The 15,599-nt window shown below is 43.4% G+C and overlaps 1 protein-coding gene across 2 annotated transcripts in view; it reads right to left on the bottom strand.

The window, feature by feature from the left end:
• The window catches only part of LOC142803311 (neprilysin-4-like), a 96,738-nt gene that overhangs the window by 56,556 nt on the left and 24,583 nt on the right, over positions 1-15,599 (bottom strand). For both annotated transcript variants that reach the window (XM_075888438.1, XM_075888439.1), the window contains 3 exons: positions 4,157-4,441; positions 2,266-2,463; positions 413-642 (listed from right to left, as the gene is read on the bottom strand). In XM_075888438.1, coding sequence (XP_075744553.1) covers positions 413-642; positions 2,266-2,463; positions 4,157-4,441 — 713 coding nt within the window. The remainder of the gene's footprint in view (positions 1-412; positions 643-2,265; positions 2,464-4,156; positions 4,442-15,599) is intronic.

Here is a 15,599-nt window from a genome sequence, read left to right as displayed (position 1 = left end):
AAATTTTCTATTATTCTAACAATAGGATCTGCTTTTTAAGAGCAACTCTGCTAGACATATTTTCTATTTTTTTGCAAAAAACTTGCTGGTGATATAAAATGATCCCTTGTAGCATTTCTATAAAATTAATTTATTTCAATTTGTAAACACTATATTTAGACAGTCCCTTAGGTTTTAGTCATTGTAATTTGGACTTAGCAGCCAAAAATATTATCAGTTCTACATACTGCTCGTGTTCGAAGACGAAATGTGCTGAACTGTCACAGCATTTTTATTTTTCTAAACAATAATGTCTAAGTGTACCCATTGTTTTATGTAGCCCTGGAGTACCACAGCACCAGTTACACAATAACGCGAACACGCATGAAGTATGTTATGCGCAATGCCTTAAGCTTAAAGCATGAGCTCTTACCATTCCAAGGCCACCATAATTGAGTCCTACTGGTCCGTACTCATAATAGAACGGTTGATGCACAATGGCAATTGGAATTATTATGCTTTTGTCAATGGTGTAATAGGCACCGACTTCCCCCTCGTTGTACAGTGGATTTTCTTGGTCTTTCCACGAATAGCGAGTGTGAAGGCGACGAGCTGCTATCCACGATGGAAAGAGTCGGTTCACTGGTACGTCCGGAAGAGTTTCTGCACCGAGCCATTGACGATATGTTACGCGATTATTCTTTGTTTCTTGTATAGTTGACTCACTTGCAAACGCACGTGACTGGTTTGAGAATTAAAAAACATCGCATCAAGAGAACTGGTGAGATAATGTTTTACAAGAATAAGCAAAATTGCCTATCATCTTACTGGTAATGCTGACCTGCCTGAGCCGTCTCTAAACAACGACTGAGAAAGGCAATGAGGAATCAGAAGGCAGGGTGAAGTATATCAGTCCGCTATAATGGCCGCTATTATTTTTCTTCTTTCTGGAGAATAAAGACTGTTTAACAAGCTACATCGGATTGGAACTTGCTGTTTCAAAATTTTAGCGAGGAAGAAAAATACATGCCTCCAGTATAACACTATAGGGGGCAATGTTCGAGGAACAAAACCTGAAAGGGCAGTGATTTTCTGAGGCGAAAGTTTTTTGTGCTTGTCAAAATGCGAAAAGAAAAAGACCGCCAGCATGGGCGTCAAAATTTGCCATGCAAACAATCACCCTTATGAGAAGGCGCCGCGCTATGGTGACATGATGATGTCACAATTTAGTTATCACTCTGCATTACAGAAGAGCGAACAATAGTGAGCCATGTTAAAGATAAGCAGTAACGATAAGCAGCCTTTATACAAAGATGAATTGTTGGCTACAGCGCTTCTACAGTGGCCTTCGAACACCCCGTTAACCCAGCCATATCCTAGCGAGTACAAATACAAGTGAACTCTAGTTCCTATACCATGCATTTGGTAGTCGAGCAGGTCGTCTGCAACAGTTTTTATTCTTCTTTGCGGCGTTACTATGCGTTACTTTTAGTCAATATAGGTAATGTTCTGTATAGCAAACACTGAATTGTAAAAATAAACAAAGAGGGTTTCTGTGTTCTTTTTCGTAAACCGTTTACTTATGGTTTCGGTGCGAAAAGTTTTCGATTGATCAATCAATATGTAGATTTTACGTCCCGAAACCACCATATCATTATGAGAGACGCCGTAGTGGAGAGCTCCTGAAATTTCTATTAACAGGGGTCCTTTAACGTGTACCCATATCTCAGCACACGGACCTGCAGCATTTTCGCCTCCATCGAAATTGCAGCCGCCACCGCCGGCATTTCATCCCGTGACCTGCGGGTCAGTAGCCGAATACTTTAGTCACTACACCACCACGGTGCGGTTGCAAACAGATTTCGCGTCCGTAGCCTTCACGCCTCTCGCTAAAGGTGCTGCTAACCCCTTCAAATTGAACGCATGAATTTTTCGTGATTGACTATTAAAATAATTTTAGTGACGCTTAAGAGAAAGTAAAGTAAGCCAGTCTCATGAAATCCTGGTTAGCCGTTAGCGGCCAAGCGTTTTATAAAATCCTTGAGACCTTACCTCTACTTCTCTCTAGTCAGCATTATGAGCTGCAACAAAAAATGAATGTTTATTGAGTGATGACACCATATAAATTCTTAGGAACCTGGTGTTCTGCATTGCCACACACACCATACCTCCTTGAAATTTAGTGCCGAAAATCTTAATGTGAATGGCGAATGCGTGTAGCCGCTATGAATGGTGATTCCTGTGCTTTATCTCATCCAGCTGGCAGCTAAAGATAGGAATACTAACCGTAAAACGTTTCCACGAATCCGGGCTCTATTCGATCTCCAGGACTTCCTGCTTGGACCTTAATTTCATACAACTTGCTCGTAAAGCGTCGTCGAAAACGTGTAGTCAGCCAGCTTGAGGCGTTCAAGGCATCCCCGAAGGTATCCCGAATTCGGAATGCCATTTGTCTCACTCCCTCTATCATACGTGGTGAAACGACTGTTGAGCAAGAAAAATAAGCAAGAACAATTGGTATGAATAATCATCAATATTTTTGGCACACGTGGGAATGAAAATTCAAAATAGGACAAGTTATTGACAGGAAAACGCAATAATCGCACAGTGACGACAATCATTCTGTAGCATATGTATGAAGTTATTTCACCGTGTTGATGCTATTGCTATGTGATGGCGGCTAAGACAACAATAAGATGGCGTGGAGCTTGCAGTGGTATTCATATTTATATTATCATAACGCAAAACGCAGAACTTGAATATAAAGTGCAATAAATGTTTTCTAAAATGACTGTAGTTCTTAAGAGTAGGCAAAGGTAACATCTAACGCATCATACAAAAATGGCGTCCTACCAACGCTTTGATTTGCTCATGGTAACATTAAAACGAGCATAATACTTTGTGTCACATATCATTGAGAAATATGTTAGCCAATTAGCGCATTAGAAAAGCCAAACGTACATCCGGCCATTTCATTTCAGAAGGGCTACATCAAAGTAAAATATAAAAAACGACTGATAGCGCATTTATCGCCATGCTGGAACTTGTTTTGAGGAGCACATTGGATTGGTTGTTGTCCACCTAAATCATTCTGCTGCCCTTTTTCAGCATGAGCAGAAAACGGTGCCAATCGGTCGTCGAGGTGCATATGGGAGCACGCGATCTAAACATAATAATGCTGCATGATTCATATATTATGGTTTTGATATTCAAATTCAGCCAGACATTGTTTCCTTTTCTCCCGGCAAAGATTGCGGTTGACCCGAACGACTGTGCCACAAACACGAGGCCCCCGTACATTGACAGATGTGACAACAGTGAGATGCGCAGTCATCGAGCCTAACACGGCATAGCGGCACGTGTCCGTGCGTGCGATCATAGTGAAAGTACTATTAAATGTAAAAATATGCGCGATATAAATTGTGGAGGCGGCCCACATTGCTCGTTTTGGGAAGGTATAAATCAGCGTGCCTTCCCTGGACTTGCACGAAAAGAAACTCGATTCTCTTTACAATGTGAATGCTCGGTACCTACATACATACATACAAATAACATTAATAAAATACCAGGGGTACTAGTTTAACTAAGTCCCAAGACCCACTCAACCAGTCGGCGGCTTCATTCAGGTCAGCACGGGAAGGTGAAGACACCTCGCAATGGCCCGCGTCCTCTGGACAGCCAGTAGTTGCAGACACAAGCCCGGGCTGTGTTTAGCTCCGCGAAACGACTCATCGTATTGGAAAACAGCCCCCACATTCACTGAGGTTGACTTTTTTTAAATTAAGATTTTTTTGAAAATTTGTCCTAAATTTGTCACCTGAGAGCTTTCATGCGTGGTGGTTGTCACGTGTCAATTTGAACAGCGCAGCTTTTCACTACATATGTGTGTTTCGAACTAAAAATGAGGTTAAGGTCACAGCTCATCCGTTTCCTTAAATAATTGAGTTCTGGCATGATGATGAGTCGATCCAACTCATACATTTCTCTGGTAGACGTAGTTTTGTTTGGTTGGTAAATAATTTTTACAATCAGGTCCAGCGAGTCCTGTCTGGCTAAAGTTATCGCGGTGCTATTCATTTAGTGTTTTTTTTCATTTGCCTACGAGCAGTGCGTCTTGTTGAGCTGAAAAAAGAATGATGATGGTATATAAGTAAAATTTAACACTGAAAATGCTTACACGAATAGAAGTGCTCGCTGAGAATCGCTAAGCTCATAACATTCCTGACGTGCACGAAGCAAACCTCGTCGACCTTCTTCTCACCACGGAACATGTATGGCTCAGTGAACTTGACCAGCTGCCTATAGATGCTCCAGGCGACCAGGTATTGCAGACCAACTTTGCCAACATATTCATCCTCGAACAGTCTCTTGATGATACTGGTGCTGTGTATAAAGTGCAAAATTGTGTCGGAACCCCTATATATGCCTTCGGTGTATTTAGAAAAGAGGGTACTCCATTCTGCTGCAAAGAAAAAAAAGAGGAGTGGTAAGATGTTAGTATATTGACATTATTCCTGTATTTTCAAGTCTAACAATATATACATGCTGTACACGGCCATCCTCTCGGGGCCTTTCACTCACACGTATAAAATGGCCGCACAATACGTAATGTACAGATTATCCCTAGTGTGATGGAGAGGAGTGTGCTCGCAGGGCAAGTTCACTCTTATTATACTAAGGGAAGCGCATGATCAAGAAAAATGGCCCATTATGAAAACAATCATTATTATCGTGAAAAGTGATATTGTCAAAATAAGGAAAGTACTGGTCCTACACTACGGTGAACACGTTTGCAGAATAGCAGGTCGATTCGCAGGTTGACTTGAAGGGCCACTCATCAGGCCCCATACCAAAACTTAGACCGTGGAAGTTTCTGGAAATTGTTTTAAATGCGAAGCATTTCTTTGCGAACTTCGGCGACTTTGAGGGTATCTATCTATCTATCTATCTATCTATCTATCTATCTATCTATCTATCTATCTATCTATCTATCTATCTATCTATCTATCTATCTATCTATCTATCTATCTATCTATCTATCTATCTAATCTATCTAGCCGCAAACTAAAGGCTGGAGCATACCGGCTACTAACAGCGGTCGCGCGACCATTCGCAACTGGCAACCAAAAAGCGACTGATATTCACACCAGCAGAGGCTGAATGCGAGTGACCGGAAGTTTCAAAACCGGAGAGTCACGTCCGGATCTCGTTATCAGCGAGAACTCTCGATACCGGCGCCGATCAGCTGATCGCCGCCAGCTGAGTGAGCAGAACAAACCGAGCACGCCACATTTATTGTTTTCGTCCGTTCTCGCACAGCGTTCCCGACCCCGTCAAATTCGATTCAAGCGAAGAACAAGACATTGTCACGGTGCTGGTGCACTGTGCCATGGTTTCAGCGCTGGCATCACAGATGCCTTCAAAGAAAAAAAAGCCGCTAGTGAGTGTGACCGTCCATTCGATCGTGGGGGTTGGCCGGCCATGCAGGTCACCTTCATCCCGAGCTACGCTGAGACGACGAGGAGTATTTCCGAGAGTCATACGTAGTCAGAAACGGTTCTTGAATTTAACTTGACTTGCCACAGCCTACAATGCAGCACAAATGCGTCTCGGACGCGGTGTCTTAAGTCGTTGCCAAGGCATTAACCACAAACACGTTCCCAACGCGCTGCATTGAAGGCAGTGACAATCAAGTTAAGACAAAAAAACGTTTCTGAATACGGAGAAAAGAGAGTGCACAATTTATTTTCTCTTTGCTTTGACGGCATTTAGCTTTTTCCGAATGCCGCCACGTAAATTCGATACTTTGCTCAAGCTGCTGTGTCCCGCCATCTCCAAGCCAAGTATTCCGTGGTGGCCTTTGTGCCACAGACCCAGAGGAACGCACTCGTTTGTATCTGGCGGCAACAAGCCAGCGCAAGAAGCCAGCGCAAGAAGCCAGCGCACGAAGCCAGCGGCAAAAAGCCAGTCGCGCGACTGAAAAATCGGTCAGGATGCGACTAGCCAAAGCAGTCGCTTTGCGACCACTTGCGACCGTTCACGGCTGTTTGCGACCAGATGCAAATGGTCGCGCGACACTGGCTAGTCCCCGGTGTGCACCAGCGTTATGACTTTTAGTGCTCCTGACCGTTTCGATAATGGTAATATACAAAACTCTGTATGACATAACATCATTGTATGCAGAACATATTTGACTAGTCATGACATGAAAATCATGACATGCATGCCATGAATGTCGTGATTTACCAATTATGGTCCTGCAGCTCTTGCGGTAGTTTTGTTCACATGGCATGTTGCAAAGCTGGTATGGTATGACAAGATTGCACGGCGAACACAAACGACAGACCGTAACATGTAAATAATGACATGCGTGTCATGTAACGACATGACTACATTCCACGTTCTTGATGCGCACGCGTCTGTTTCGCTAGTGTCACATATACCATATTTGGTATTACGGTGCGTAAATGGTTCATGAAGGCCTGTGACTAATGCAAACATGACAATCATTAGATGCGTGTCATGTAACAACACGACTACATGCGACGCTCATGATGCGCTGGTGGCCGTTTCGCTAGTTTCACGTATACCGAATTCGGTATTATGGCACGTTAATGGAAGACAAATGTATGATACTGTTGCAAACGTGATAAACATGAGATGCGTGTCATGTAACAACATGACTACATGTTACGCTCATGATGTGCTCATGGCCGTTTTGCTAGCTTCGCATGTGCCAAACTCGGTATCACACGACACGAACGGACGACATAGATAAATAAAACATCCAAGCATGATAATCACGACATACGTGCCATGTAACAACTTGACTACGTGCCGCACTGATGATGTGCTCGCGGCTGCTTCGCTAGCTTCACATATCCAAATTTTGCATTGCGTAACGCCAATGGATGACGAAGCTATGTGACTGGTGCAAACATGATAATCATGAGATGCGTGTCATGTGAGAACATGACTGCATGCCACAGTCAAGGCGCCAATACATTTTGACATGACGCGGTGCGCGTGCTCGCCGGTGTTTATTTTGTCGCGTCACGCCGACATTGCCACGCCAGGCACCGGTCCTGCCTTATACTCGCAGGCGCGTGCGGCGCTGCGTTGCTCTGACGCATGCGCATTTCAGCACGTCCGACGTCCCTTCGTCACGAAAATAGGGAGAAGCAGTGTTGTCTGGGTAACGCATTGGCGCGATTTTCGCGCCCGTTGCCGTCGGGCCTTGCCGACGGGCGCTGGTCGCGTCGGGCGCGCCTGGCGTCAGAACATAGAGTGCTCGCGTTTTGCTAACGTAGTGTCACTGTGCCCAGCGTGCGCGCGCGTCAACGCTACATTGGAGTATACTGGGCCCTTCATGATGCTCTCGCGTTCCTTTTGCTAGCTGCACATATACCACATTTTGTGTTAAGTGACGTCAATGGATGACAAAATATATGACTGGTGCAAACATGATACTCCTGACACGCGTGTTGTGTAAGAACATGACAACCTACCACGCTCATAGTGTGCTCGCGGGCATTTCTCGAGCTCCACATATACTGAATTTGGTATCATGTGACGTAAATAGATGACGAAAGTAAACGACACAACTAAACATGATAATAATGACACGGAAGTCATGTACAGCATCATTAACCTACACATTTTAACGTTTTTTCTGATTTTAAGGTGACATATCTACCTTTCTTATTCGTGCTTGGCATATCATTGATTCGTATACTGTACTTGGGATCTGCATTATTTTTCTTTTTTCTTCAAGTGGCGCGAAACGAGGATGCGAGCAGGTGAGCTCGAACCCATTGCCGTCCCTCCGCGTATAGGCTTCGCAAGCCAAATCTTTTCCTACCCTCTCGGGCATCCGGCCAAGAGGTCAAGTGCACATGACGTGCGCGCTGTTGGCAACGTCCGAGCACCGTCGTTTACGTAGAGGACCAACGACACTGTTTTGCTTTGTACGTAGGGTCATACTTACGCACACTTCATGCCATCATTATAGTGGCTAGAAAGGTTTTCCTAGTGACGTGAACGAGGCGGTAAAGTGGAAAGAGTTTACAATACAGCCTCCTGAGGGCGCAACCCCTCGCTGGCGCGCAGAATCTACGCGTCTGAGTCTGCTCTCTGAGGCGTTTCTCGTTTTCAAGAAGCTTTGTGGTAACAGTACAAAATAGCTCTGCTCGTCACACAAAGCTCCAAAAATATAAATGAAAGACAAAAACTGATTTTCAGAGTTAGCTGCCAGGTTATCTTCATCTGAACAACACATACAAGTGGGCTATAGCGCGCACAGAACGAATACAAGACGTAGGAGATTCGGGGCTTCAGTCCCACCTAATGAACATTCTTTTCCGCACAGTTGCACTTGAACATAAAGACTTCAATATCCATATATATTTATAGCTGTTACCGAAAAAAACAAAATACGATAATTAGATAGAAACACGCAATGACAAGTGTTTTATGCAGAATGTAAGTGAACAGTGAAAAAAAAGAAAGACATGTATACCTCGAAGAAAGAAACACGGAACAATAAATAAATAATTAACAATAAGCACCACGAGACAACAAACTCAAGCTTATTCACACATGAGGAGTAAGTATTGACCATATGAAGAAGCTGCGACAAACCGAATAGATGTGCTTACATTAACATAATGAAAAGTAAGAACAATAAGTAAAAGCCAAGCAATACCTGTATGCATACTTCGATTTCTCAGTGCCCCTATTTCACAATGAGACCTTGCAAAAACAAAATCAAAATTCTAACAGGACCACACCCCCATGCCCACCCAGTGACGGCGGCTGCCCAACCCCTTTCCACGTACGACCTATTTGAGCTTCATATACTTGTCTTCAAAGAACTTTGTCATTTCTATTCTCTGCGTACGCAGAAGAGCATAATAAAGCGTGCGCATTTTCCAACTTAAGAGTTGTCACAGACAACTGAGTTGAAAAAAAAAGTGTTGGCAGTTAATGGCCTGTGCACTTTTTTTTCCCTTGGTGCTTTATCTGTCCAGCAGTTGTTATGACTATTCCAGCCTTCTCCTGCTGAAACATTCACCTTGGAGGAGGGTGGAGGTTCATTTCAGAAGCTTATTTTCTCCCTAATCATTTAATGTATGAGGCAGATTTAGCTTTGCCTCCCCCTTTGCTTAGTGAGGGCGGCTACCCCCCCCCTTTTTTTCACCTGCACACACCTAAGCAAATGACACGCTGATCTTCAAGTAACTTCTTCGCAGCTGCTTTACGCGTGCTTAGAGAGCCCAATAAAGGGTATCTTTACCAAAAAACAACAATTGGTACAGACCGCTCTGAAAAAAGAAAAAAAAACATGCTTACTCTATAGCGTGCTTTTTTTTTCTTTAGATTTCAAAGCAGACGCCCTCCCATTAAGAAAACTAAGTTGTGGGCGTGTGGTAAAAAATGGGTCAAACTCCTAGATTTGTGCATCTGTAGACGGCTATATGAATACTAAAAATATATTTATTTCCTTCTATCCCTGCCGCGAAGGTAATTAGCGATAATGTCTAAGTTTAAACAAGTGTTTCGGGAAGAAGTCTTGCGGCAGCGATGCGGTTTTACTGCCGCTAGCTGTACCCTGTCATGAACCTCAGCCATCACTCGATAATGCTTCAGCAAAAAACAGCGCCGCATCGCGGTGCATAGAATGAAATTTCTCCGCCGCCGCTCGGGAAGGCACCCATTCAGGACACTATGAAAACGTTTCTAGTCACTATACTCTCATTATCTGAATGCGCACCCGCAAAGAATTTAAGTGGGGGAGCAGCGTTCATCTTGAAGTTTGACTCTTTTCCGTGGCGCGTAGCGTTGCTAATTTTGGCGGGATGTGATCGTGAACGCCTCATCTACGCATTGCGCTTGTCAGCTCAAATATGTCAGACCTGGTCAGTGGCCCTTTAAGCTTACATATGCCGTAAGAGTTCGCTTTCATTTGCAGATGCACTAGTTCCTCAAAGACATGAGTACGTGACCACCAGACATAAACTGATTATTGTAACGAGTTTCACTACAGTAATAAATTTGCCACTCGCCACTCCTCCACCTAAAATAACTTTCTAAACATCACAGTGTTCATCGAAACAGGAGAATGAAAGGCAACGCTTAAGAGAAACTTAAGAGGCAGTCAACGAAATCTGTAATACCCTGGCCCTACCCGGTGACACTGCAAACAAGAAATTTTCCTTGGACAGGTGAGGCATCGAAGGACCTGTAGCAACAATGGCGACTATGCTCATCACCTAATCAATCTGAAGAAAACATTAGTTGAAAAAAAGTACCCGCGAGACGGTCTAAACAGGATCTACAATGAAACATGTAAACTAGATGGAAAATAAACCTTACCTAAAATTACCTCCGTAGCACGATCCAACCAGCCATCAGCATATATATGCAAATACTCAAATGCGTCCGCAAATATAAATAACGTCTTTTTCATATCTTATTTAATACAGGCAAGTACCACACGGCTTAGAAAAGCGTTCAAGTTGTGTATCAGTTCATTAAAATTTTTAAGGGTATTTAGTGCATGCAAAAGTAAACAACGTTTTTCTGACAACGTAACAAACATTTTGCTCTCATTCACGATGCAAAACTATAACACCTTCAAGATGATTGAGTCGTAGGTAAAAACACCACAAGTGATTATGTCCATCACATGGAGTCGACAGCTTTTCCCTTTCACTTTAATACATGTGCCAACTTAAATTATCCACATAATTTGAGATAATCTCAGCGCCAATCTATTTACGTCATGTGTAATACATTTATTTCAAGTACCAGCTCAATTAGGCCACGTTCCAGGGAGTTTAATCCGAGTGCCACCATGTTTAATCCAATTGCCAACTGCTTTATTTCAGGCGCCATTCAGTTAATTCCTTGCACTATAAACGCATGGCTTGCCACCTTATACCGTCTAATTGTCGGATATATATTAACATGAAGTGACAGGAAGAACTTTTCGCTCACCTATACTTGCTAGCACTTATGAAATGAGGTGCAGTGCTGTATTCCCCAAACGTTTTGGTGTCAAAGCTTCAAGGAAAAAAAACAGCGCGAATTATTTGTATTCAAGGGTACTTATTGTATTTGCACAAGGGGTTCATGTAAGTCTATATGCTTCATTGCTACTGCATTAGTCCGGCTAATCTTCTACACCATCGCATATGCAGAGACTCAAGTTGTCTGCTGAGCAGGCGGAATTTGGCTGCCAATTCGCTGAGGTGTTCGCAGTGGTCTGCTCAGACCGGTGAGAATGATGGTGACTGAAAAATTCTATTCTTGCGTTCTTGAAATCAGAAATGAAAATTGAAAGCTAAACTAGCATTCATCTGGTTTTCTGTGAAAATAAGTTTTTCACAAATGCATCAAACGAGATACTGCTGTTTTGTTGTAACAGACGACGCTACTGTTGCTGAAGCGTTTTAACTTGAAACAGGTGTGTTTCATAACATACACTCAATTTTCTTATAATAAAAAGATAACAGCTAGTATGAATGCAAAATATGACTTCCGTTGTCCACACCAGCATCGTGAGTTTGTGTCTTATGTGCACTGCAGGAAGTAACTCTCTACAAATTTTCTCTAATTCTGTCGGCGCCTTTGAGGGCCTCTTCATTTCTTGATTATGTACCTGCTTTTGACCTATCACTGCCCACGGCCAAGGTTTTATATATCTTGGTATGCATTTCTACACTCTAATAACCATTGTCTGTCCTTCGCCTTGCATGATCTGTCCCACTCTTATAGTGCTATACAAATCCAATCACGAGCTTTAGTGACGAGCGCAAAGTACTCGGTAGCATGGTACTGTTTTTTTGTTTTGTTCTCATTAAAAGGATTGCCCCCGAGCCAAGCACTCATATACAAACTCGTACATAGCAAAGAACCAACACTGCTCACGCGAAAAAAGGTAGTAATTTTTTTCACAAATACCTGCGGCTAATACAAATATTAATGATTTTTTCTGATTTGCGACTATTACCTTACATATTGTAGGAAGTACATTTCAATTGTATTGCCATAAATAAGCGCCGTATCATGCTTGTGGTGCATGGATTAAACTGACTTACAACTGAACTAAAGCCGTAGGTAATTGGGATAAACATGGTAGCACTTGGATTAAACTCACTGGCCTGGTCTACTTGAGTTAGCGCTTAGATTAAATATGAAACTTTGACTAAACGTTTGGCACCTTCAATAAACAGATTGGCGCTTCGATTATTTCAAAGACTTGCGGATTATTTAGGCTGGCACTTGAATTAAAGTGGGTGAGAAAGCATGTAGTTTTACCTGTGCTATTTTAAATGTTATGTACATAACGAGATGCTCATAATCTATACTGAAAAAACATGAGAGTCTGTTAATATAAAATTAAATGGCCATCGTGCAGTCAAAGTAAATAAACTACTGAAAGCAGTACCAAAGCATTCTACAGAGGCAGGCCACTAAATTTATGATCCCCAGTTTTAAATAAATAAGTAAATTTTCCGGTTCACATGAGACACAAATTATACAGTCATACATTTTTCTCAAGTACAAGACACTCCAGAGAGTAGGTATAAGCATTTCTGAACGGGGCTCTTCAATTCATAAGACCGATACCGTGCATACACTAAAAAGAATGATGTGAGTTGAGCTCACTACATATAGGAATTTCAAACTTGACATTTTAATTCGTGCTTCTTCTGAGAAGCGTGATTCAACCAAAGCCACCCCCCCCCCTCTCACTCAGCTTATTCGTTTTTTGTTATTCGCGTGATTCCTCTTCTCTTACTCACACAATTTGTTACGGTCACCCAACCCACTTCTATAGTTGCACTCTTCCCTCTTTTGCCTAAATTGGGCAATAGGGTTCTCGCCTTGAAGCAGACTAGCTCGCTTGGTGAAACGTTGCAAGCACAGAACCCCCATTTGCAAATTTCCACTGCGGAGAAATATATAGTCGCACCTACTCGCAAATGCGGCTTCGGCGGTGTCATCGACACCCCCACTGCGCATGCCAGCGTCTCACTTCTCGTGCCACATGATTGAGTCTCGTATAAATTGTCACTGCCCCTCTATCGCCTCACAAGGCCGACGGAGGCAGCGTCTGCTTCTAAAAACCGATTGTTCGCGCTACATAACCGTTAACTGGCCACCCGTAAAGGAAAGCACTTCATCGCGCTTTTGGAATTCAGTCAAGGGTACCTTTACTTGGCTCTCGTTTGACTTGACGCTTTGCTTGACTCGATTAGATGCGATGAAAGCTACAGTGCCTTCAACTAGTAGGGGGGCACATTTCAACATGAGAGCCCAGCACTCGTTGAAGGCAATGCATCTCCTTCTTTTACACATTTACTCGAGTATCCCCCTACGAAGATGCGGACGGCATTTTAAATGCGATGCATTGTTTAGCGAACTTCGGCGACTTCGAGCATATCTATCTATCTATCTATCTATCTATCTATCTATCTATCTATCTATCTATCTATCTATCTATCTATCTATCTATCTATCTATCTATCTATCTATCTATCTATCTATCTATCTTTCTGTCTGTCTGTCTGTCTGTCTGTCTGTCTATCTATCTTTCTGTCTGTCTGTCTGTCTGTCTGTCTGTCTGTCTGTCTGTCTGTCTGTCTGTCTGTCTGTCTATCTATCTATCTATCTATCTATCTATCTATCTATCTATCTATCTATCTATCTATCTATCTATCTAGCCGCCTACGACTTTCAGCTCTCCTGACGTTTCGATAATGGTAACGATACCAAACGTTGTATGGCGGAACATGAATGTATGAAGAACATATTTCACTAGTCATAATATTAAATTCATGACATATATTTCATGAATGTCATGATGTACTTTTCATTGTCCTGCAGCTCTTGCGGTGGTTTGGTTCACATGCCATGTTGCAAAACTGGTATGGTATGACATGATTGCAATGCGAACACAAGCGACGGTCTCTAACATGAAAATCATGACATTTGTGTTATGTAAGATGATGACTACATGCTACGCTCAAAATGCACTCGCAGCCGTTTTGCTAGTGTCACATATACCCAATTTGGTATTACGTTACGTGAATGAATAACGAAGGAAGGTGACCCCAACCTCTCCTTACGTACATTTATTAAAAAACAAGGAAGGTGACTGCAAACATGATAATCAAGAGATGCGTGTCATGAAACAATATGACTACATGTCACGCTCATGAGGCGCTGGCGGCTGTTTCGCTAGTTTCATCTCTAAAAAAGTTGGTAGTAAAGAACACGAATGAATGACGATGGTATGCTACAGGTGCACACATGATAAACACCAAATGCGTGTCATAAAACAGCATGACTACATGCAAAGCTCGTGATGCGCTGGCAGTCGTTTTGTTATCTTCACAGGTACCAAACTCGTTATTGCATGACTAGAACGACGATATAGGTAAATGACACATCCAAACTTGATAATCACGACATGTGTGTCATGTAACAACATGACTACATGCCACACTTATGATGCTCTCGCGGCCGTTTCAGTAGCTTCACATATGCCGAGTTTTGTATTACGTGACGACAACAAATGACGAGGGTATGTAACTGGTGCAAGCATGATAATCATAAGACGCGTGTCCTGTGAGAACATGAGTGTATATGCCACAGTCAAGGTACCAATACGTTTCAACGTGACGCGGTGAGCGTGCTCGCCGAGGTTCATTTCTTCGCGTCACGCTGGCGTTGCCACGCCAGGCGCAGGTCCTGCCGCATACTCGCAGGCACGCACCGCGCTGCGTTTCTTTGACGCGTGGGGGGAGGCGCCGAGCTGTGAAGGCATGTTCACACTGCGCTCCGCTTTCTCGAAGCTTTTCTAAGAGAAATTTCACGCTAACTCATCTAACAATCTTATAGTCTGCTTTGTGAAGTTCTCCTGATTCCACGGATACCGAAAGCTTGGGCCAGGATTAACTTTACGAGAAGAAACCATCGCAGGCAGATTGGATGACCTTGTGGAGACGTTCACCTTAACGACCACGGCCGGCGTCGCGCGTCCCGGAAGGCACTCCGACGTGCGGAACACGACGGTGTTGTGTGTTTGTGGGAGCCCGGACTAGCAGATAGGGAACTTTGGATACTTGCTTTGCTGTCACGGCAAAAAGATCGAAGGTGAGCGATGTTTAACTCACTTTTTTGACCTGTTTTGTGACACCACAAAAAGCCGGCGGGAAAACTCTCTCAGCCTAAGCGCTCCGCCTGACTTGGCAGGACCGGCGGTCACTTTTTCCTTTGTTTTGCCAAGTATGCGTGGCCGGGGCTGATCACCTTTTCTCGCCATATGGAAGTTTACGAAGCTTATCCCGGCCCTCCTCGGGCACCGGAATCACTCACCGCTGACACTGACGCGAGTGGCGTCTCGTCTCGGCAGGCAAAGGATGACGAACCAGCGTCTGTTGACGCGACTCTCGGAAACGAGACTGGCGACGCGACTTGTTCGGAACGCCATGGATGGCCTGAGGATGCCTGACATACCGTTTTATCGCGCAGGCAAAAGAAAAACCAGTTAAAAAAGCAGCAATACCAGATGGAGAAGGCCGTGAAAGCGAAGGGGAAATTTGAAAGCA

This window comes from Rhipicephalus microplus, chromosome 3 (genome assembly GCF_043290135.1).
Source record: "Rhipicephalus microplus isolate Deutch F79 chromosome 3, USDA_Rmic, whole genome shotgun sequence".
NCBI lineage: Eukaryota > Metazoa > Arthropoda > Arachnida > Ixodida > Ixodidae > Rhipicephalus > Rhipicephalus microplus.
Note: the sequence above shows the minus strand (reverse complement) of the source record. Positions and strands in the feature narration are given on the sequence as shown.